Source organism: Lathyrus oleraceus, chromosome 1 (assembly GCF_024323335.1).
Source record: "Lathyrus oleraceus cultivar Zhongwan6 chromosome 1, CAAS_Psat_ZW6_1.0, whole genome shotgun sequence".
Classification (NCBI taxonomy): Eukaryota; Viridiplantae; Streptophyta; class Magnoliopsida; order Fabales; family Fabaceae; genus Lathyrus; species Lathyrus oleraceus.
This window is the reverse complement of record NC_066579.1, coordinates 392,498,381-392,522,782: the sequence shown is the minus strand read 5'-3', so window position 1 is coordinate 392,522,782 and position 24,402 is coordinate 392,498,381. Positions and strand designations below refer to the sequence as shown.

Below are 24,402 nucleotides of genomic sequence, written 5' to 3'. Positions count from 1 at the left end.
TGAGGCTGAAGAAGCCGAAGCTGCAAAATCGAACAACCACGGTACTGCTGACGCATTTAACAACAGCGGTTCAAATGCCGGGGATCGAAAGAAATGGCACAATCATGGTAACCGTACCGTAAATAACGATGCATACTTTACTGAGAGTCACTTTGACAGATCCACAATGAACGATAAAAATTTAGGTAAAAAGTATTCGTGATGATGAATATGGTATATGCAAGTAATAATGAAGTTGAAGATATATTTATTCTCGATGGTTTATGGTTGTATGTTGCTGTAAAGGAGGTTAAAAATAAACGCACTACTAGTGTTACTATGATAAATCTCCTTAGGTTTGATTATCTATAATTGCTTTTACATATTTTAATAAACGTTAGTTAATTATCTATGATAAATCTCATTTTACAGTATTTGTTAATCTTGGCTTCAACAACTAAAATTTATATCAGTTTCTCAAGTTATAAAATTGATCATGTTTGAGCTTATTTGCATAAAATACATGTGAAATATAGATCACTAAATCGACATTAGATAGTTTCCATGTCTAGAATAACAAAGTATATTTTGTAATATATTGATTATTTAATTAAAATAAAGATCGACTTATAAACTTAGAAAAACAAAGGACTACCACATTTATGCTTTTAACCTCTTCTAATGATCGACGTGTTTTTTTCTTTCAATTTTTAATAATAAAATAATTGTTACATCTATGTTCATTTGTAAAAATAGTTTTGTTTTTATATATTATTTATTATTTTCACTTTATATATTTTAAATAATCATTAAAGAGTATTATTAATATATAGAATGATTATTTATTATTAATGAATTAATTTAATATATTATATAAAAACAATAAATATAATTTATTAATTATAATTTATTATAAAAATATAGTTAGAACACCTATTATAATTTATATACAATTCATTATTTTTAATATTTTTCTCGCTAAAGAGTATAGTTAAAATATATAACTTATATATGGGGTGTAATTTTTTTATCACTAATAAATTAATTAGTTTTGATTTTCCAAATAAAAATTAGAATAATTATAATAAACTAACTATAGTTTATTATTAAAATTCATGGGCTAATATTTATGATTGAAAAATCATTTAAATTAATATTTTTTTAGTATCATTGTCATTAATATATAAGTAAATACCATACACCAACTATATTTGAGAATAATTAAACACACTAAACATATCTTTTAAATATATGAGATTTTCTTCACAGTTTTAGCAACTATAAATGAAATTGATGATACACTTTAAAGTATCCAAAACCAAGGTTAGACATTTTCAATTACAAACCATCTTATCAAAAATATTATTAATAATATAATATAAAAAACATGTAATCACATGTTCAAGATAATGCTAAAAATGTCCGATGAAGCCACTAAAACGATTTTAACATTGTTTGATCAAAAGGTACCAAAGATACTCAATACAACGGCTCAAATGCTCTTGTAACAACAAGCTAACACGCCTACACCATCAATACTACATAATCTTTGTCATGGTACTCTTATTTTTGAAATAAAGTTGTCTGCAAGAAACTTAAAAGAAGGGTCACAAATCTACAGAGTATCACATACTTTTGAACCAACTGCTATTCTACTAGAACCAATTCTAAAAATACCTATTAAACAGGTAATTAAATTTGTATTGTAATCATACAAATATATTACTAACTTTATGAATACTAACAATATAATTATTACATATAAGGGTCCATATCACCACCAATGATTCAAAATAAAGAAGATCACCAAGAAGATGAAAAAGAAGAAGAAGAACATGAAAAAGAAAAATAAAAACTCGTAATGCTAAACGAAGGCTAATCATAACATCATCAGATGATGAAACACATATCAAAGGGAATTCAAAAAATAATAGTAGCAACAATAAACTTCAGATATTATCTGCTAACGATGAGTCACTTCTCATATACAAATTAAAGACTAAAAAATCCATTAAAACAAACCAAATGAACAACAAAGGCTCATCTAAGAAAATAATAATCAAAAACCATAAAAAATTGATTCTAATTTTGAAGTCTTCTTTCATGTTTTAATATTTATTTTAATTTCTCACCTTACATTTCCATATTTATAAACGTATTACTTTTCAATTAAAATTAAACTATTTTATTTTATTAGGCTAATCTTATTATCTATATTAGAATTTTTATAATAAATAATATCTACCATAAATAAAGTTTTATTTTATTTCAACAACTTCTATTTACTATCCGCACAATCTTCTCTACCACTTGCGCATCGTACGGGTCTTAATCTAGTTTATATTTATTCTCCTATATAATGCTTGTTATATCTTGATCATGTTTCGGAATCTAATATGTTGTTGAGAAGAACTTTTGGGTATAATCCAAAGACATATATTTATGCATAAACATAATATGATCATTTATAACATGATTTGTGAACTTAGACCACTTTTGACAAATACTTTTTAGGTTTAAACCTAGATAATAACCTACAAAAAGTTAAAATTTAGGATAGACTTAGATTTAATATTCACATAAGTTAACAAATATAAATATTATCATACTTTTTATTAAGTTGAGAGATTGTCGAATATACAAATTGATTGATATCGCGATATTATTTTGGACAAGAATAATATTGTTGAGTGATAGATGATAATATGTATTAATGACTAAAATATATAAAATTGTTGATTGGTATGCATGTGGTTCCAATAGTAAAGTTCTAACCGCAATACCTTTCTATCACCATTAAACCTCACTTATTTTGTTATTGTTTTAATTTATTAAATATTTCTCAAAACAATCGTAAAAGCTTTATTTTCTCAAATTATTAACAATTAGTCTTAAAAGTGTTTTTGGTGTACTACCTCACGAAAAGGGAAATAAAAGTCAATCCAGATGAGAGGATTATGTTAAACCGACATGGTAACTAGGAGTCACACACACTTTCATAATTGTGTCAAAACTCATAAGTCCCTTCAAACAACATTGTATTTATTTATTTCAACTTCTCATAAACTTTTAGTTTTCTCATTCAGAAATTATTTCCCGTCAAAATCTAGAGTCTCGAGGTACATAACCAACCATATGTCCCAATTAATATAGAAACTATCTTCCAAAATTCATCATTCAAACACTCAAAGAAGAATAGGAACAGGGACACAATTTTGGATGGAAGTTGTTGCGGTTACAACACTTGCTATATATATTCCAAGACTTAGTGTTGAAACACAGATGCTGAGACGAATGAATCTTATCTATTAAAACAAATGCCTATAGGAATAATCTTTATCTAAGAAAAGATTGTGGATAAGAATGAACATTTAGCGTGTGATGCTTTTAATCAAAGTTGGTTAGCTCTTATGAGTTTAATATTTATGATTCGAAGGTATAAAAACGAGTTTCACGCGTGAACAACAAGCAAAAGCATCATATTCCTATCCTTTCATCTATATAATAAGGTTTTGGTTGCAACATTAACACCATCCAAATACAAAAGTTCTAATAGCAATATTTAAGTAAAGTTATAAGAATGTCATCTCGTGTGATGAAAAACCTCCTCGCAATGCTTGAGGCTGAAGAAGCCGAAGCATCAAAATACGAAAACCATGGTACTGCAAACGCGTTTAACAACCGTGGTGGCGGGAACCAAGATTTTTCCGGTGCCAGAATCAACAGCGGTGCCAATTCCGGGGACCGAAAGAAGTACCGCACCACCAACAATGTTGGAGGTCGCACCGTAAATAACAGTGGTACTTTCCATGGTAATGGCAATGGAGGGTATACTGAGGGTAACTCTGATGCATCCACCAAGAACTATAAGTTTTAGTTGTATTATATTATATGTATATGTGATCTTAAATATGCTATATGCAAGTAATAATGAAATTGAAGCTATATATAGTTTCAATTGATGTATGTTGATGTATAGGAGGTTTAAAATAAAGGCACTAGTGTCACTATAATAAATCTCCATATGTTTTAATGGTTGCTATTAGTATTTTCTTTTAGCCTGGAATCTCTACATATTTTTTCTGATTTTTATGTTACATGGCCAAAATGATGGAAGTAGAGAACTTCTACTACAAAGTGATGGCCTTCCGTCTCAAGAATGCAGAGGTAACATACATGAGAATAATGAATACGATCTTGAAAGACAAGTTAAAGTCACATGTGTAAGATAAGGATTGAGACTTACAAGTTTTTTGAAAAGGGATTTTAATCAAACATTTCGACGTTACAAGCAGGTATTATACGTTTAGTATAAATATGAGTTTTAGTGTTAGGATTCAGGGTGTTGTATTGAATTCACTATAAAACTAAAAAAATTCAAAGTATCTAGCATAGCGAGAAATGAGTTTCACTGAACGAAATATATGATTTCTTAAACCTCATTTCTTTCAAAGCAAGCTCTTTTACTTCAATTTATCTTCTTTACAAATGTGCTATCATTCCTCTATTAATTTCATTGTCACTTTTACATTTGCTTTTACAATGTTTGTCCTTTAACATTGTTGCAATTCTTTACATTTCCCAAAAATCTACCTTTTTTGCATTATCTTTACTCAAAGATTTTGACCAGGTCAAAATCCTTTCCTTTTCTATAGAAAACTTTTAACAGTATGTCTTAGGATTATCTGATTGATCCTGCGAGTAACATTTAATGAGAAACTAGCGACTGTTTATCAAATTTTATAGTAAACACACTTACTTGTGTGCGAAGTAACCCCTAAAACCCTTGATTTTTGCATGAATGAATAGTGTTAGGTAGTTGCGCAATGATCATAATTTATCATCATTTGAATGTAATAGATTTAATGAATTCAAATCCAAAAAGAAAGGATCAAAGGCCAAGAAAATTGAGTATGAGAACCAAAGTTAAAAGTGTATTAGAGGTCAAAAATCAAGCTAAATTTGTTATGCAAGCAACCCTCGTTATGCGAATATAAAACAAAAATGCCTACCTTTCAAAATAATTCAAATTCATTAGTCGAATCACAAATTACCTAGCAAATGAAAGGCTGCTCAGGAGTAAGTTCATTAAAACAGTTAGGTATGTCGAATGATTAGTAAATATCGTGTCTATTATAAATAAAAATGGAACTCTTAGAGTGTCTATAAATTTTAGAGATCTGAATAATGTTACACCTAAAGACGAGTACCCAATGTCCGTGGTAGAAACGTTAGTAAATTCAGTCACAGGTTTTGAATATCTAAGTATGTTAGATAGATATTCTGATACAGTCGAATTTTTATAGCTGAGGAAGACGTACCTAAAATGGAATTTTTGATGCTCAGATGCTTTAGGAAATTATGAATGGATAGTAATTCCCTTTGGTTTAAAAAATGTTGGGACAACTTATCAGAGGGCTATGAATTTGATGTTCCGTGATTTCATCGAAACATTTATGCAAGTCTACATTGATGACATAGTTATAAAGTCCTCATCAGGAAAATGATCACTTACGCCATCTTTGATAATCCTTTGAGAGGATTAGAAAATATGGATTAAAAATAAATCCATTAAAGTGTGTTTTATGTGTCCATGCAGGAGATTTCTTGGGATTCATGGTGCACAAAAAAGGCATAGAAATTAATCAAAACAAAACAAAAGCGATCTTGGATCTCAAGCCTCCTTCGACCAAGAAACAACTCCAATCTTTGTTGATGAAAATAAACTTCCTTAGAAGATTCATCTCTAATTTAAGTGGCAAGACTCGGGTTTTCTCGCCATTACTTCGACTCAGGAAAGAAAGTGATTTTAGATGGGGGAGCGAGCAACAAGAGGCTTTCGAGAAAATCAAAGATTATCTAATGAAGCCTCCTATTTTGTTACCTCCAAGTATAAATAAGAAGTATGCTAGCCTAAAAGGACGAAAATAGCGTCGAAAAAGCCATTTATTACCTCAGACAAATTCTGATTGATGCAGAGACTAGTTATAATGCAATAGAAAAGTTATGTTTGTGCCTATACTTTTCATGTATAAAACTAAAGCATTATATAAAGCTTGTTGAAGTTTATATGGATTCCCATTTTGATGTGATTAATCACATGTTGTCGAAACCTTTACTTCATAGTCTAATAGGAAAGTGATCCTGCAAGTAATCTTTAATAAGAGATTAAAGAAAACTCGAGAAGGAATTCTTCTTAAGTGCCTTTGCGAAAGTGAGGCGTACTTAACAATCTCTGAGGTTCATAGAGGATCATGTGGTTCTAATCAAGCAGTCCATAAAGAAAAATGGTTAATAAATATTGTGCCTTGACGACATCATTGTTCATGTTTTCGACATCAGCAATCATGGAGACACGTTAACCACAAATGGTTAGCGTGAGAGAATATTTTCAAAACAAGTAACTACTTTTCAGTCTTATCCAAATAGATACGTAGAAGACACTTCAAAGACGAAAAACATGCAAAAATTATATGTCAAGTGCTGAAAGGGAGAATGTTACAAGCAGTTATTTTATGTTTAGTATAAATAAAATTTCTAATGTTAGGATTCAGTGTGTTGTGTTAAATCACTACAAAACTCAAAGTACCCAACTTAGCGAGAAACGAGATTCATCGAACAAAATGTATGGTTTCTGAAACACCATTTATTTCAAATGCAAACTCTTTTACTTAATTTAACTTCTTTGCAAATTTGCGTTCTTCCCTCTATTAATTTTATTATAACTTTTATATTTTTTTTTACAAAATCTATCTTTTTGCATTGTCGATATTCCATACGTTTTCAAATAATCAACCTTTTTTTCCATTATCTTTACTCAAAGATTTCGACCAAGTCGAAATCCTTTATATTTCCACAGAAAACTTCAGAAAAAATTTAACACTATGTTTTAGGATTATCTGGTCGATCCTGCAAGTAATCTTTATTAAGAGATTAACGCTTGTTTACCAAATTTCACGGTAAAGACATTTACTTGTAACACCTAAAACCATTGATTTTTGCATGAATGAATATTGTTAGATAGTTGCACAATTATCATAATTTATAACCATTTGAATGTAATAGGTTTAATGAATTCAAATCTAAAAGGAAAGGATCAAAACCCAAGGAAAATTGAGTACGAGAACCAAAGTTAAAAGGGTATTAGAGGCCAAAAATCAAGCTAAATTTGTTATGCAAGAAACCCTCGTTAAGAGAATATAAGACAAAAATGCCTAGCTTTCAAAATAATTCAAATTCATTAATCGACTCACAAATTGCCTGCAAATGAAAAACGGATTCAAAAGATCAATTCGTTTCACAGACCGTTCTTCGCTCAACAAATGAAGAGAAATTCAAAATCTTATAAATATAGCATTTGGTTGTCAAAGGAAATCATCATGGAAATATTTCATATAGTTTTAGTATAGTGTTATCATATAAAATCAGTAAGAGAGAGCGCGAAGTCAGTAACTCTGAAGGCGTGACGAAGTAGATTTAGCAAAGAATGGAGAGATCGTTTGATGTCATTACAATATGTAACTAAGTTCTCTTTCACTCTGGTTATATTTTCACTCTTTTATGACATATATGAATTATTTGTGATCATGGTTTTATGTCTGTTTTAGTTATTCAACTTTATTGATCTTTATGTTTGTGTCTAAGGCATGTTATGCCTTAGTCATGTGTGTGAATCTAATCTACTCCTGAGAAGAATTCTTAGGTTTAGACTAATGATATGTATTTATGTTTAAACATGATTTGATCATTTATAAGATGATTTATGAATTTAGAATGCTTTAGAGAATCACTTTTTAGGTTTAGACCTAGATAATCATCTACCAAATGCTAAACTTTAAAGATGACAATTTGAATTTAGAGAAATTTTTAAATCTTAATGTTATCGTATTATTTATTAGGTTGAGATATCGTCGAACGAACAAATTCATTGGTATAGTAACATTATCTTAGACATGAATAATGTTGTTGACTATATGTGATAATATGGTTTGATGGCTAAGAAATCTAAAACTGTTAATTAGTATGCATGTTGTTACAATCGTTACAGTAAAACCCCAACCTCTCTCGCTATCACCGTTAAACTTCACTTATTTTGTTATTGTTTTGGTTTATGTAATATTTCTCAAAACAATATTAAAATCTATATAATAGTAACAATTGCTCTTAAGATGTTTTGTTGCATCAATCATTGAGGATACGATATAATAATACTCACTTCATTGTATTTATGATTAAATAAACTACTATACTACAATAGTTTTACCAATATACATAACAGTTAATAACTGTCACATTTTACATTCAAAACAAAACAATAAAATTAGCGTTACTTAGAACTGTTGCAATTTAACTATGAAGGTGGGTTTTTTACCATCAGAAATATCTGCGACTGATGAGAAAGGTTTTTTGAACTGTAGCAAAGAAACTTGAGATACATGTTTTTAGCTGAAGGAACTTAACAAACACGTCTGGAAGTGCTAAAAGTCAAGAGCCCCAAGTATAACTTTAACATATCAACCACGTTGACTAAAGATGGTTAGACCTCTTTGTCAGATGATCTGGAGCATAACCCACGTAGCATGGTTTGGAAGAATCTCAAGAAAAAATCCATAAGATTAAGATCAGTCTTTCTTTGAAACATATTCAGAATCTCAAAAAGGATTACGTGAATCAGCTCTTCGACAAGGGTCGAGTTCAAAACATCCACCAAATGTTGAAAACTTAGGATATTGTTAAGTCCATAGGATGGGGGTCATGAAGATATCTTAACAATATTATAGGAGTCGACCAAAGACTCTCGATAGAGTTAGTTAAGAGGTTCAAGAGCAGTTATCAACATAGTAGGTGGTTTTCAACAGTTTTAATGTGGAAGAACGCGTGGAAACAAGTTAGAGCGTTGAAACCCACATCATGTGATACATGTTAATTCCCGTGGAAATAGTTGTGGTTGTTGATGGTTACTATTGTATTATTATATATAATTGATCTCATTATTGGGATCAATGTCACAAATTTCATATGTTCTCTATAGAACTAAAATACCAAAGTCGCATAAATAAACAATTTGTGAGATAATGTATGATTCAACGCCATTTTTTAAATTCCTCAAATATTTTAAATTAAAGCGTTGATATTTTTTAATGACTTTTGTCCCGCTTTTTGTTTATTATATTTATTCAAAATTTATTCTTGTTAGAATTTACATTCCTTTGGTCATTGTTCAAGCATTTAAGGTTCAATTACAAACACTTTTTGCTGCACATCTTTGCACAAATTGTCCTTGAGATTTTTTAGTCTAATCTCTCAATGAACCAAACTCGTGATTGTTTACTAAAAACACTAGTAAATACCAAATTATTTTTTATTCAAGTTATATTTTCACTCTATTATGACATATATGTATCTCTTGTAATCATGACTTTATGCCCGTTTTAGTTACTACCTCCGTTTTTTATTATAGGTCACTTTGGAAAAATATTTTATACCACAATATAAGTCGTTTTATAATAGCAATGAATCATTAATGTTATTTTTCCTATTATACCCTTAAATATTTATTATTCTCTCTCCTTTCAATTATGTTAATTTGTCTTTCCAATACCATTAATGAAGGATAATTTTGTAAAATTCTTCATAATTTATCTTTTTTATACCATAATTATTACATTTCTTAATACGTGTGTGAAAAGTCAAAAATGACTTATAATAAAAAACGGAGTGAGTATTATAAAGTCATGTATTACTTGTAATCATGACTTTATGACTCTATCTTTTCCAAAAAAACCCTTTTCACATTTCCTCTCCAATACCACATTACAAATGACAAATTATTTTTCCTTCTCTTGCAAATATCTCAGAAAGTGTGGCTGCTCTCCCATTAGATTTTCTTCTCTCTATAGCTCAATTTTCTTCTTCCTACACATAGATTTTGGAATTCTCCAATTACAGTTCAATTTTCTACTTTATACGTTATTGATTCAATTTTTTCCTTCCTACCATTACTTACAAATAGATTTTGGATTATTGTCCTTGCAGAATTCAATTTTGAATTTCCTTAATTACTATTCGAGTTTCCCCTTCCTACCGTTTTTGACAAATATATTTGAGATTAAGATTGCAGTATTTGATATATTTGGGATCAAGATTGCAGTATTTGGTATGGGTGAAGTTGTTCCTGCAAGATTCAATTTTGGATATATCTGATTACTTTTTAATTTCCCCTTTTGGTAAATTCCAATAGTTGATTATAATTTTAGATAAATCCATATATATATATATATATATATATATATATATATATATATATATATATATATATATATATATATATATATATGTATAATTACAATTCTTCAAATATGTTAAAAATACAAAGATGAAATAGAATGATCAACAATTTTCCTTTTGATTTTATTTTTTACTTTATTCGAAGTATTTCTAAAGGGTAATTACCAAAAGTGGATTAGATATTCTCACGAAGGGATGACGATCAACCAAGTGAACATATTGTCTTAAACATTATGTACAATGAAGTTCTTTAAGACCTCACTCACAGAACCACTCAAATTTAAAATGACATGTATATAAATTCAATTATTTTTTATCTAAGTTTAAGCATTCATTTTACCAATTTATTTTACCATGTCAACTGAAATTTGTTATATTTCTATATTTGTTGATTGTATTTCTATGGTGTAATTTACTATCTACCAGCTAATTTATGAATAATGATTTTTAGTTGTTATGATAATCATAATTTATTTAATTTTCCTTATCAAATATTATAGGAATATATAATTTTATACATTTTTTGGTCAATATATTTTTTTTATAAATAATAAATATACTATTTTATTTTAGTCAATTTTTTAAAAATATAAAACATAATATATTTATCCCAAATATTAATAGCATCACAAGGATCATAACAAAAAAAATACCAAAATATAGTGTTTACTTATACATTAATATTATTATAAATATTCGTATAATTTTTTTAAAATATAACATAGAAAACAATCAATATGAAAATAAATAGAAGATATCATTTTTGTACATTATTTTATTCTTGATAATTATTTATATTTATTATTTTTAATAATAGAATTAATTTTATTTGAATTATAAATAATAAATATAGATAATAAAGGCCTATTAGATTATATTCAATAAAAAAGGGAATTGGATCCTCTCCAATTTTTTCTTTCATGCCCTCTCTCATGTGTAATTCTAAATCATTTGATTAATCCAACTTATAAAATACAAGAAAAAGAGAAAAAAAAATCATTTAAAGAAGAGAGAGAAATATATCCGTTTTAATTTTCTTTTATTTTTTCATCTACTAAATAATTTAACTTAAAGAAAACAAAAGGTTATAAAAAACAACACATCATCCCATATACTTTCTTGTTAAAAACACGTTTTTCTTTTTATTTTAATATTCTTTACTAAATAATTATTTTTATACATTTTTATTTGATAGTAATTAAATTATTTTCAATAAATTATATCATCTTCACTATAAAAAAATTAAAAGTTTCATAAAAAATAAAATCTATTTTAAATACAATAAAAAGATTATGGTGTCTCGTTTTAATATTATGTTTTTTAAGAAAAAATATTTTAATTAATTCTTTAGTCATAACATTTGTGTTGTGTAGATTTTTATAATATATTATAGTAAATATATTATAACTATTCTCATTTTTAACTAAAAAATATATAATGATAAGTTAACTAAATAATCATGATTCATGAAAGATAAATAAAATTCAAAGTAAAAGTTATATGCTTCAGCAATTTATCTAATGACTCATTTTCAAATAAAACATCTTTAAAAATTTAAAGTTTGAAAAATAATAGTTGATATATAATTTATTTTATTCATTTTTATGTTGATAATATAAAAAATAGACATTAATTTTATTCTTTAACCACAAATATGCATTTCAAATATAATTCTTATAATACATTAAAATAAAAAGTAGTTAAAATTGACTAATTAAATTAATTACATATATTTTAAATCATTTAATTACTATCAAATAAAAATGTATAAAATATTTATTTAGTAAAGAATATTAAAATAAAAAGAAAAACATGTTTTAGCAACAAATTATATGGATAATGTGGTCTTTTTTATAGTCTTTTGTTTTCTTAAGTTAAATTATTTAGTAGATAAAAAAATAAAATAAAATTAAAACAAATATATTTCTCTTTCTTCTTTAAATGATAATTTTTTCTCTTTCTTACATTTTATCAATTGGATTAATCAAATGGTTTAGAATTAGAGAGAGGGCATGAGAGAGAAAATTGGAGAGGATCCAATTCCATAAAAAAATAAATATTTTATATTACTATTATGAGAATTAAATTTTACATCTTTAAAAATTAGAGACATAGGAAATATGTACAATGTATGATACATATTAATCATTATCTCTAATATTTATAAAATTACACGGAATAAAAAAATTACTAAGATAAATATTCAATAAAAATAAATATTACTCTAGAAATTATTCATAACTAATGTTTATTAACTAATATTTATTAATTTGAATCCACAAAATATAAATTTTATTCTTTAATAAAAAAACTTAATTTTATTCTCTATAAAAATAAAGTTTATTTCTCATTAATAATAAAAGAAAGACAATTATTCTTAAGACATTATGTCATAATTCAATCTAAAAAGTTATCCAAAACATAAAACTTAATGCCATTATTAAAAAAAATTGAATGTTTATAAAATATTTACAATAAATTGTATTTAAGAGAGTCAACTATTTTTAAGATGATGTTATAAAAATTAAGTCATCATAAAAATAAATCAATGTTGACAAAATATTTACAATAAATTACATTTAAAACTATTCCCAATTAAATGCAATAATGATTATAATAAATATTTAAATTTTGTATTATTAACATTCTTACCGAAAATTGAAAAACTAATTGAATTCTATTACATTATACTGTACTTTTGAGTATCCATCTGTAATTTAACTTACATTTTATTTTTTATTGCTAAAAAATAAAATCACATAAAATGTACAACTATTTATTTCATAATTACACTTGAAAACTATCAATTTCATTTGTAAACTAATTTGAAATATTTATTACCAATAAAAATGTAATACAAACTTTAATTAAAATTATAATGAAACAATTACACTACATTTCCTTTTAACCATTAATATTATCATTAAAATTTTTTGAAAAAATTAATGTCATAATAAATAATGAATATATTATTGAAAAAATTAATGTCATAATAAAACAATTACATTATATATTGAAAAAAATTAATTTCATGATTAAAAAATGTTATAAAAATTATATAATGAATATAATAAATAAATAAATTGTGTATTATTAACATTATTATTAAAATTTTAAAAATTTGTATGAATAATAAATATATTATTTTATTTCTAAACATTAAAAAAATTAATACATATAATATCTTATCCCAAATATTAATAGCACATAATGAAATGTTACACATATAAAATACTTATATTTATAAATACTTTAATAAAGACGACTATTAGTATTATTATAAACATTTATATCATTTAAAAAAAGTAAAACTCATGAAATACTAATAAATATAATATATATATTTTAGATCAGGAAAGAAAACTGATCTATGGATGAAGTAGAGTCACATATTTTAGTGAATATAATAATAATATTATAGAACATTATAATTTAGGAAACAAATAACAAACATTCATAGAAATGATTTTGTTAGATATGAAGATATTAACTCTTTATCCCAAATATTTTATTTGTTGTTAACAAAATATAATTTTATATTCTAAATATTTAACATTATTATTTTTTCTTTATAAAATTATTGATTTTAATATTTTATTGTTATATGTTTTTTCTTCACGGAACTCCTTTACATACAACAAAAAGAACAAATATCTTATACCACAGTTTATATACAAGAGAGAATTGATACAAGAGAGAAAGTTATATACCAAAAATATATATAAATAGTTCTGGCAAATGAAATATACAAACCAGTCAAAGGCTTAAAAAATGCATGGATTTTTTCGAACAGTAACAAATATTCAAGATTCAGACTCTACAATTTTACACCATTATTTTGAATTTGTTACCATAGAAACAACTTCAAAATATTTTCTCTGGTAGTGTTATACACAAGTTACCCTATAATAATATAAATTACACTATATAATTATATTTATGTTTCTTTTCAGACATAATTGGAGACATAGTTGGAGTGTTTCATGCTCTTGGACATGAAGAATACATTTATGTACAAGGAAAACCTACAAAAATTATCATACTTGAATTGAGACTACAAGATTAAGATTTCAACTACGCGTATTTGCTTATTCATATATTCATATATAAATTAAGTATATTAAATTAAAATTAATATTAACATTCTAATCCTACTTTATTCATAGGTATAAAATTGTTAAGGTCAGGTTATGGAAAAAAATAGCTATTGAATTTGAAAATTTGATGACAACTCAACCACAAAATATCACTATTGTTGCAATTACCTCTACAACAGTAAAGATGTTTAGAGGTAACTATATATTTAAACGTTATAGATATTTTATTCACTCAAAGGATCGTCATTTTCACAAATAAATTATCATTTTGATTTCATAGATGAATACTCGATCAACTCAACTTCAACTACCCGGATTTACATCAATCTAGAAAATCCAAAATTTTAACGCCTAAAAAAGTAATGTACCAATCAATTGTACTTTATTCGTTAAATGCTATTATTTTTGAATTATCATTTTAAATAACTAAAATTTAAAGTTAGTCATTCAATATCTCTTTTTATTTTGTATAAATTATACGGTCAATCAAATGACCAACTAGAAATAAAGGAGATTTCAATCACAGGGTTTTCAAATATGTCACCTCAATTGAGGATGACCCAAAATAGAACTATGACATGGGAGTCAGATACACTATAAATTTTATTTAAATACTCTTTTGAAAATAAAATTCTAAAGTTATTTTAATTACCAATTTTTCTAAACTTTTAAATATATGAGGTTTTCTTCACAGTTTTAGCAACTATAAATGAAATTGATGATACACTTTAAAGCATCCAAAACCAAGGTTAGACATTTTCAATTACAAACCATCTTATCAAAAATATTATTAATAATATAATATAAAAAACATGTAATCAAATGTTCAAGATAATGCTAAAAATGTCCGATGAAGCCACTAAAACGACTTTAACATTGTTTGATCAAGAGGTACAAAAGTTACTAAATACAACGGCTCAAATGCTCTTGTAACAGCAAGCTAACACGCCTACACCATCAATACTACATAATCTTTGTCATGGTACTCTTATTTTTGAAATAAAGTTATCTGCAAGAAACTTAAAAGAAGGGTCGCAAATCTACACAGTATCACATACTTTTGAACCAACTGTTATTCTACCAGAACCAATTCTAAAAATACCTATTAAACAGGTGATTAAATTTGTACTGTAATCATATAAATATATTACTAACTTTATGAATACTAACAATATACTTATTACATATAAGGGTCCATATCACCACCAATGATTCAAAATAAAGAAGATCACGAAGAAGATGAAAAAGAAGAAGAACATGGAAGAGAAAATGATGGTGACAACATCAATGGTAAACCATACAAGAAAATAAAAATAAAAACTCGTAATGCTAAACGAAGGCTAATCATAACATCATCAGATGATGAAGCACAATAAACATGATTTCTTTTATTAACAAATTTTAGAACTCCATCATCTATTCTCCAACTTGAATCAAACAAGGAAAACATGGATTCAAGTTAGAAATTTTAATTGTTATTGTTGTTGTTCTTGTTCTTATTCTTGTCATCGTTGTTGTTCTTGTTATTTTTTTTGTTCTTGTTGTTGTTCTTATTGTTATTCTTGTTATTGTTGTTGTTGTTAGTGTTGTTGTTGTTATTGTTGTTCTTGTTCTTGTTCTTGTTCTTATTCTTGTTGTTCTTGTTGTAGTTCTTGTTTTTTTTGTTCTTGTTGTTCTTGTTGTTGTTGTCGTTGTTCTACTTCTGCATTTTTTTATTAAAAGATATACAATAACGATTGTTTAAAGTAATCGTTGTGATAGGTTGAGACATACAACAATGGTTATTTAAAGTAACCATTATGGTAGGTAGCGCGCTACTTGACTTATAATCACGGTCACCCAACCGTGGTGGAAAGCGTCATTCATACAATCACAGCTTACCTCACAACGGTTGGCCCAACGTGGTGGTATCTCTTTTTCAACCGTTGTGATAGGTGTTTTTCGTAGTAATGTATAATTGTTGATCGGTATGCATGTGGTTCCAATGGTAAAGTTCTAACCGCAATACCTTTCTATCACTATTAAACCTAACTTATTTTGTTATTGTTTTAGTTTATTAAATATTTCTCAAAACAATCGTAAAAGCTTCATTTTCTCAAATTATTAACAATTAGTCTTAAAAGTGTTTTTGGTGTACTACCTCACGAAAAGGGAAATAAAAGTCAATCCAGATGAGAGGATTATGTTAAACCGACTTGGTAACTAGGAGTCACACACACTTTCATAATTGTGTCGAAACTTATAAGTCCCTTCAAACAACATTGTATTTATTTATTTCAACTTCTCATAAATTTTTAGTTTTCTCATTCAGAAATTATTTCCCGTCAAAATCTAGAGTCTCGAGGTACATAACCAACCATATGTCCCAATTAATATAGAATCTATCTTTCAAAATTCATCATTCAAACACTCAAAGAAGAATAGGAACAGGGACACAATTTTGGATGGAAGTTGTTGCGGTTACAACACTTGCTATATATATTCCAAGACTTAGTGTTGAAACACAGATGCTGAGACGAATGAATCTTATCTATTAAAACAAATGCCTATAGGAATAATCTTTATCTAAGAAAAGATTGTGGATAAGAATAAACATTTAGCGTGTGATGCTTTTAATCAAAGTTGGTTACCTCTTATGAGTTTAATATTTATTATTCGAAGGTATAAAAACGAGTTTCACGCGTGAACAACAAGCAAAAGCATCATATTCCTATCCTTCCATCTATATAATAAGGTTTTGGTTGCAACATTAACACCATCCAAATACAAAAATTCTAATAGCAATATTTAAGTAAAGTTATAAGAATGTCATCTCGAGTGATGAAAAACCTCCTCGCAATGCTTGAGGCTGAAGAAGCCGAAGCACCAAAATACGAAAACTATGGTACTGCAAACGCGTTTAACAACCGTGGTGGCGGGAACCAAGATTTCTCCGGTGCCAGAATCAACAGCGGTGCCAATTCCGGGGACCGAAAGAAGTACCGCACCACCAACAATGTTGGAGGTCGCACCGTAAATAACAGTGGTACTTTCCATGGTAATGGCAATGGAGGGTATACTGAGGGTAACTCTGATGCATCCACCAAGAACTATAAGTTTTAGTTGTATTATATTATATGTATATGTGATCTTAAATATGCTATATGCAAGTAATAATGAAATTGAAGCTATATATAGTTTCAATTGATGTATGTTGATGTATAGGAGGTTTAAAATAAAGGCACTAGTGTCCCTATAATAAATCTCCATATGTTTTAATGGTTGCTATTAGTATTTTCTTTTAGCCTGAAATCTCTACATATTTCTTCGGATTTTTATGTTACATCGCCAAAATGGATCCGTGGAAAGTATTTTTTTCAAAAATGTTTTTTATAAGCTAAACGTACACACAATCCATTTTCCCTAACTTTGACGATTTAAAAAATAATTAGTAACTTTGGTGGGCTGCAATCAGGTGTTGTTTTAGATTTTCAAATAATGGTCTAATATAATATGATCTATTTGATAAAACCATTTATCAACTTCCTCAGATTCAACCGTATCAAACATAAACAAATTGGTGGATAACTTTATGGAACTCTAACTCTTATCGTTTACAAATGCTTATTTAAGTTACAACCCTATAACATGGACCCAAATGATTGTAACAAAACATCATTCATGATAGAAGTAGAGAACTTCTACTACAAAGTGATGGCCTTCGGTCTCATGAATGCAGAGGTAACCTACATGAGAATAATGAATATGATCTTTAAAGACAAGTTAAAGTCACATGTGTAAGGGATTGAGACTTACAAGTTTTTTGAAAAGGGATTTTAATCAAACATTTCGACGTTACAAGCAAGTATTATACGTTTAGTATAAATATGAGTTTTAGTGTTAGGATTCAGGATGTTGTATTGAATTTATTATAAAACTAAAAAAATTCAAAGTATCTAGCATAGCGAGAAATGAGTTTTAACTAAACAAAATATATGATTTCTTAAACCTCATTTCTTTTGGGTTGTCATATTTTCAAGTATGATTTGGAATACGTTTCTTAAAATTATTGATCAAGAAAAGAATTTAATCATTGAATTTTTAATTGATGACAACATTGAGAAATTCTGCCAAATATAAAAATGAATTGCAAAAGGTGGAATCAACAACAACGTCATTCTGTGAGATGGATCCCAAGAGAGAGAAAAATATTTTGTTCAAAGTTGGAAAATAACAAAAACGACAACAAAAACAACAACAACAAAAATAATAACAACAACAACATCATTAGCAGCAACAACAACATATAACCTTGAAAATTTTCTTAACTAATTAAAAAACCTTAAATATTTTTCTGCCTTACAACTCACCTCAGAGAATGATGTTTGCAAGTTTAAGCAGTAGCAAATAAGTTAGGTTTAAATAAAAAATAAAGAGTAAAATAAAAAAGAATGATGTCATTATAAAAGAAATATGACACACTCAAGATTTATCCCTTAGTCAATTTATCCCAAAGGTTTTTGTAGAACCAAGGAAATTGATTTTAATTTTAATTTTTAAATATGACACACTTAAAATAAAATAGCATCTTAAAATAAAATAGCATCTTAAAATGAATAATCAATTTCAATTTTCAATACACATTTTTTCAATTTTACCCTCATTCTCAATACATAATAAATGCACTTTAGTAAAAATATCATTCTCTCTTTCATTTATTCTTTTTTCTTAATATATGAGAAATGGTCAACTGAATCATTCATAGTGAGATAGAAGGATTACATCGGGTATTTATTAGATGAGGTTATAGTAAATTATATTATTTGTTATAGGAGACCTATACAAAATTTTATCCCCCTATGTGTATCATATATATATATATATATATATATATATATATATATATATATATATATATATATATATATATATATATATAAACTTAAATTAAAAAAAAAACATGGAACTTGGCTTTAACTAAAAATGGGTAGGAATACTTATCTACCATGCAGCACAAATGCGGATAGGAATGAACTTATTCATTATGGATATATTCTCCTAAACTTTTCACATCAAAACGAATCCTACTTGTTTGGTGTTTAGAATAAATTATCAAACCACATCCTCATTTGAACAAGTAGCACTTAATTCTTTCCCTTACAAGTTGGATTGAACTTGTTTGGATGGGGCATTTTTAAGAACTAAATTAATATTTTAATATTTATTTGGTATTTTAAAAAATTAAAGATTACGTATAATCATTTCACAATTCAATCCTATGTTATTTATTTTTTAAAATTTTTATAACTAATTTATAAAAAAAATGACAAATTTTCTCTTTCAGCATAAAATATTTATTCCAAACGAACCAAAAACAATCAAACGTAGAGAACAAACTTCAAATTAATCTAGCTATATTAAGATTGAGGTAAGAATAGGTTGCTGATCACACATTGATAGAGAAAATTTATTAATTATTGATTAGATATTTTAATTAGCATTCTAATATATATTAATTAGTACGATATTCAAGAAGGTTTTTAAGTTTTTAGAATTGTGTCATATGGATGGATGACTATGATGTATTTAAATTTAGTCTCTTTTATTTTATTTAGTTTGTTTTTCTTTTATTTTCTAGCAACTTAGGTTTAAGCTCTCTATCAATTGGTTCTTTCATTCATGCATTCATATCCTCTAATGGATTATACTTATCATACAAACTTATTCCCCCTACACTTATCCATTTTATTCCACCACCATTCTTCCAACCACATCACCAATTTAGGTTTTAACTATGGCTACACCCATACTCTTCATACAACTATCACCATCAAAGTACAACTATCTCTCCACATTTGCAACAATACAATAGTTTCACAGCTTCAACAACACTCACTCATTCAAAATACAGATATGCAAAAATCAATTTATGCATTTTTAGAAGGTTTAAATTTTTTTGAAAATGATATGAAAAAATCATTTAAAGAAATTTCTAAATCAGATAATGATTTTTTAAGAGAGTTTGAAAAAGATGTCATCAGAAAAGCGTAAATGTGTAATCTCGATAGAGATATAGCGAAATATTAATTAAAACCAAAGTAAAACGAAAGCACTAAAATTGTGTATGGATGAAAGCAACAGAAAAGTAAACTGAATTGAAAGACTTTTGGATTAAAGTAAAGATTAGTGTTTTATGGTTCATACATTCTCTCAATGAAAACTATTTTCTCTTAGCGCTGGTGCTTCGAGTGTAAGTGAGATTTTATGATGAAATGAACACCTCAAATTTTACAAATGAGTCTGCTATATACACTAGTAAGAAATAATTGCTTTCAACGTTCACATTTTCAGCTTTCACCACGTAGAAGCCTGCATGCATTTCGCCTTACATTCTCTCTATGTGCACCTAAATAACTGCTTCTTCGATGCACTTGGTGATGTCGAGAACTTCGTTGTTGAAATGTTTCTACAATATTACCAAAAAATACTAAGTCCCAATTTCTTTTCACTTGGGACTCCAAACTGTGTACACGTCATCAAAAGTCAACATGTCCCGAACTTTGACCTGTTTGCTGAGGTATTTTTCTTTGTCGAAAATCCCTGCTAACACCTGGTGGACAAAAAAACTTTCTTTCGTGCTTGTACCACCCATAACTTTATCATGATTGCACAACTAGGCATTTGAAATTGATTAGTTAAGTAAACCCAATGAATTCAATTTTTGTATCATAAAAATAACAGGAATACAATACAAATATTAAAATTCACAAACAATAAAAACAACAACATACAACCCATTTTTTTTACTATACTTATACCTCAAACACATCGCGGATACACTTCTCATACACCATCTCAAGCTCTTCCTCATTTGACTTATTTCGCTTCTCCTCGACCAACCTCTTTCGCTCCTCTTGCTCCTTCTAAACAGTCTCCCGCACCTACTGCAACAAATTCCCCCTCTCCTCTTGAATTCACATCTCTGTTACCTCCCTCACTTATACAACAACTATCTCTTCAATCTTTCTCCTACTATTTACTTGCCTATATGATTTAGATGGTCCAAAATGTGACTTGAAGTCAATGTCTCTTCCAAGATCACAGACACGTCCATGATGCTTCTCGATTCCAATCTCTTCTACCAAGATATCATGACGATCTTTTGGAACGAAGAGGCCAACTTTAGATTAATCAACCAGTAAATTCTACAACATATATAAAATTTCATATTTACCAAATTGATTTAACAAAAATAAATATTGTTGAAAAAAGTATCAACTTACAATCTTTTCAGCCACTTCGCGTGCAACCTCTGATGTGAACTCACTGCCTTTTCTTTGACATGCCCTCTTTTATTTCTCACGGCATGATGGTGGAGATGCAAAATTTTGAAAGGACTATTCTCTGAAACAAATATTTTAAAAGATTAAAAACAAAATTTGAAATATTTATGAGGACCACAAACATATTTAAATCCAAAATTTTATTTGTCACTTTCGCTTGATTATTTTTTTTTTATATATATCGAGAAGTTAGTGAAAACCCCACCTTTTGCTCCATCTGATAATATGATCGAAAGTGGCATTTTTTGGAGCATCTATTAGCATGCAAATTTTAGTTGAAGGAATTTAACAAAGAATGTTAATAACCACGTCTGAAAATGTTAATTGTCAAGAGCCCCAAGTATAACTTTAACATATCCACCACGTCGACTAAAGATGGTTATACCTCTTTGTCATATGATATGGGGCATAGCCCGTGTAGCATGGTTTGTAAGAGTCTCAAGAATATATCCATAAGATCAAGATCAGTCTCTCTTCGAAACATGTTCACAATCTAAAAAAGGAATAGGTGAACCAGCTCTTCGACAAGGGTCGAGTTCAAAACATCCACCAGATGTTGGAAACTTGGGATATTATTAAGTCAATAGGATGCGGTTATGAATATATCTCAAAATTATTATAGGAGTCGACCAAAGACTCTCAATAGAGGCAGTTAAGAGGTTTAAGAGCAGTTATCAACATAGTAAGTGATTTTCAATAGTTTTAATGTGGAAGCAAGTTAGAGCGTTGAAACCCACGTCATGGGATACATATCAAATCTTGTGGAAATAGTTGTTGTCGATGGTTACTATTGTATTATTATATATAACTGATCTCATTATTGGGATCAAGGTCACAAATTTCATATGTTCTCTATAAAACTAAAATACCCAAGTTGCATAGAGAAACAATTTGTGAGATACTGTATGATTAAATGCCACTCTTTAAATTCTTCAAGTATTTTAAATTAAAGCATTGTTATTTTTTTATGACTTTTGTCACGCTTTTTATTTATTATCTTTATCCAAAATTTATTGTTGTTAGAATTTACATTCCTTTGGTCATTGTTCAAGCATTTAAGGTTCAATTACAAACACCTTTTTCTGCACATCTTTGCGCAAATTGTCCTTGAGATTTTTTTTAGTCTAACTCTCAATAAACCAAACTCGTGATTATTTACTAAAAATACTAATAAATATCAAATTCTTTTTTAGTCGAGTTATATTTTCACTCTATTATGACATATATGTATTACTTGTAATCATGACTTTATGCCGGTTTTAGTTATTATATTATGTTTATATTTATTCTCCTATATAATGCTTGTTATATCTTGATCATGTTTGGGAATCTAATATGCTGTTGAGAAGAACTCTTGGGTATAATCCAAAGACATGTAATTATGCATAAATATAATTTGATTCCAAGGTATAAAAACGAGTTTCACGCGTGAACAACAAGCAAAAGCATCATATTCCTATCCTTTCATCTATATAATAAGGTTTTGGTTGCAACATTAACACCATCCAAATACAAAAATTCTAATAGCAATATTTAAGTAAAGTTATAAGAATGTCATCTCGTGTGATGAAAAACCTCCTCGCAATGCTTGAGGCTGAAGAAGCCGAAGCATCAAAATACGAAAACCATGGTACTGCAAACGCGTTTAACAACAGTGGTGGCGGGAACCAAGATTTCTCCGGTGCCAGAATCAACAGCGGTGCCAATTCCGGGGACCGAAAGAAGTACCGCACCACCAACAATGTTGGAGGTCGCACCGTAAATAACAGTGGTACTTTCCATGGTAATGGCAATGGAGGGTATACTGAGGGTAACTCTGATGCATCCACCAAGAACTATAAGTTTTAGTTGTATTATATTATATGTATATGTTATCTTAAATATAGTTTCAATTGAAGCTATATATAGTTTCAATTGATGTATATTGATGTATAGGAGGTTTAAAATAAAGGCACTAGTGTCCCTATAATAAATCTCCATATGTTTTAATGGTTGCTATTAGTATTTTCTTTTAGCGTGAAATCTCTACATATTTTTTCTGATTTTTATGTTACATGGCCAAAATGATGGAAGTAGAGAACTTCTACTACAAAGTGATGGCCTTCAGTCTCAAGAGGTAACGTACATGAGAATAATGAATACGATCTTTAAAGACAAGATAGGAGACGTGTTGGAGGTGTATGATAAGTGTCTAATTACATATTTATAACCATTAACTTCATATACTAATTCATTTTGTTAGTTGGGATTTTTGAAATGTTGGAAGTCTAAGAAAAAGCATTTTTGGCATGTACTTGTCAATTGAGGAAGTTAAAGTCACATGTGTAAGATAAGGATTGAGACTTAGACTTTATTTGAAAAAGGATTTTACTCAAACATTTCGATGTTACAAGAAGCTATTATACGTTTAGTATAAATATGAGTTTTAGTGTTAGGATTCAGGGTGTTATATTGAATTCCCTACAAAATTTAAAAAACTCAAAGTATCTAACATAGCGAGAAATGAGTTTCACTGAGCAAAATATATGATTTCTTAAACACCATTTCTTTCAAATGCAATCTCTTTTGCTTCAATTTATCTTCTTTACAAATCTTCCATCATTCCTCTATTAATTTCATTGTCACTTTTACATTTGCTTTTACAAAGTTTGTCTTTTAGTATTGTCGAAATTCTTTACATTTCCCAAAAATCTACCTTTTTTGCATTATCTTTACTC

General features: G+C 27.8%; 3 protein-coding genes across 3 annotated transcripts; all 3 read left to right on the top strand.

The window, feature by feature from the left end:
* The first annotated feature begins 3,496 nt into the window (after positions 1-3,496).
* Positions 3,497-4,037, top strand: LOC127074035 (uncharacterized). Its single transcript, XM_051015296.1, has one exon. It carries the CDS (start codon positions 3,560-3,562, stop codon positions 3,854-3,856), a length of 297 nt encoding a protein of 98 aa, XP_050871253.1. The 5' UTR covers positions 3,497-3,559; the 3' UTR covers positions 3,857-4,037.
* Positions 4,038-17,104: 13,067 nt separating this feature from the next.
* On the top strand, positions 17,105-17,646 carry LOC127074043 (uncharacterized). The gene has a single exon (XM_051015307.1). The coding sequence runs from the start codon at positions 17,169-17,171 to the stop codon at positions 17,463-17,465; it is 297 nt and encodes a 98-aa protein (XP_050871264.1). The 5' UTR covers positions 17,105-17,168; the 3' UTR covers positions 17,466-17,646.
* Positions 17,647-23,176: 5,530 nt separating this feature from the next.
* LOC127074025 (uncharacterized) lies at positions 23,177-23,699 on the top strand. Its single transcript, XM_051015286.1, has one exon. It carries the CDS (start codon positions 23,237-23,239, stop codon positions 23,531-23,533), a length of 297 nt encoding a protein of 98 aa, XP_050871243.1. The 5' UTR covers positions 23,177-23,236; the 3' UTR covers positions 23,534-23,699.
* Positions 23,700-24,402: the final 703 nt, after the last annotated feature.

Bases quoted from the DNA above. Each gene is read 5' to 3' on its own strand.
- LOC127074035 (XM_051015296.1), top strand. From the start codon at position 3,560: ATGTCATCTCGTGTGATGAAAAACCTCCTCGCAATGCTTGAGGCTGAA.
- LOC127074043 (XM_051015307.1), top strand. From the start codon at position 17,169: ATGTCATCTCGAGTGATGAAAAACCTCCTCGCAATGCTTGAGGCTGAA.
- LOC127074025 (XM_051015286.1), top strand. From the start codon at position 23,237: ATGTCATCTCGTGTGATGAAAAACCTCCTCGCAATGCTTGAGGCTGAA.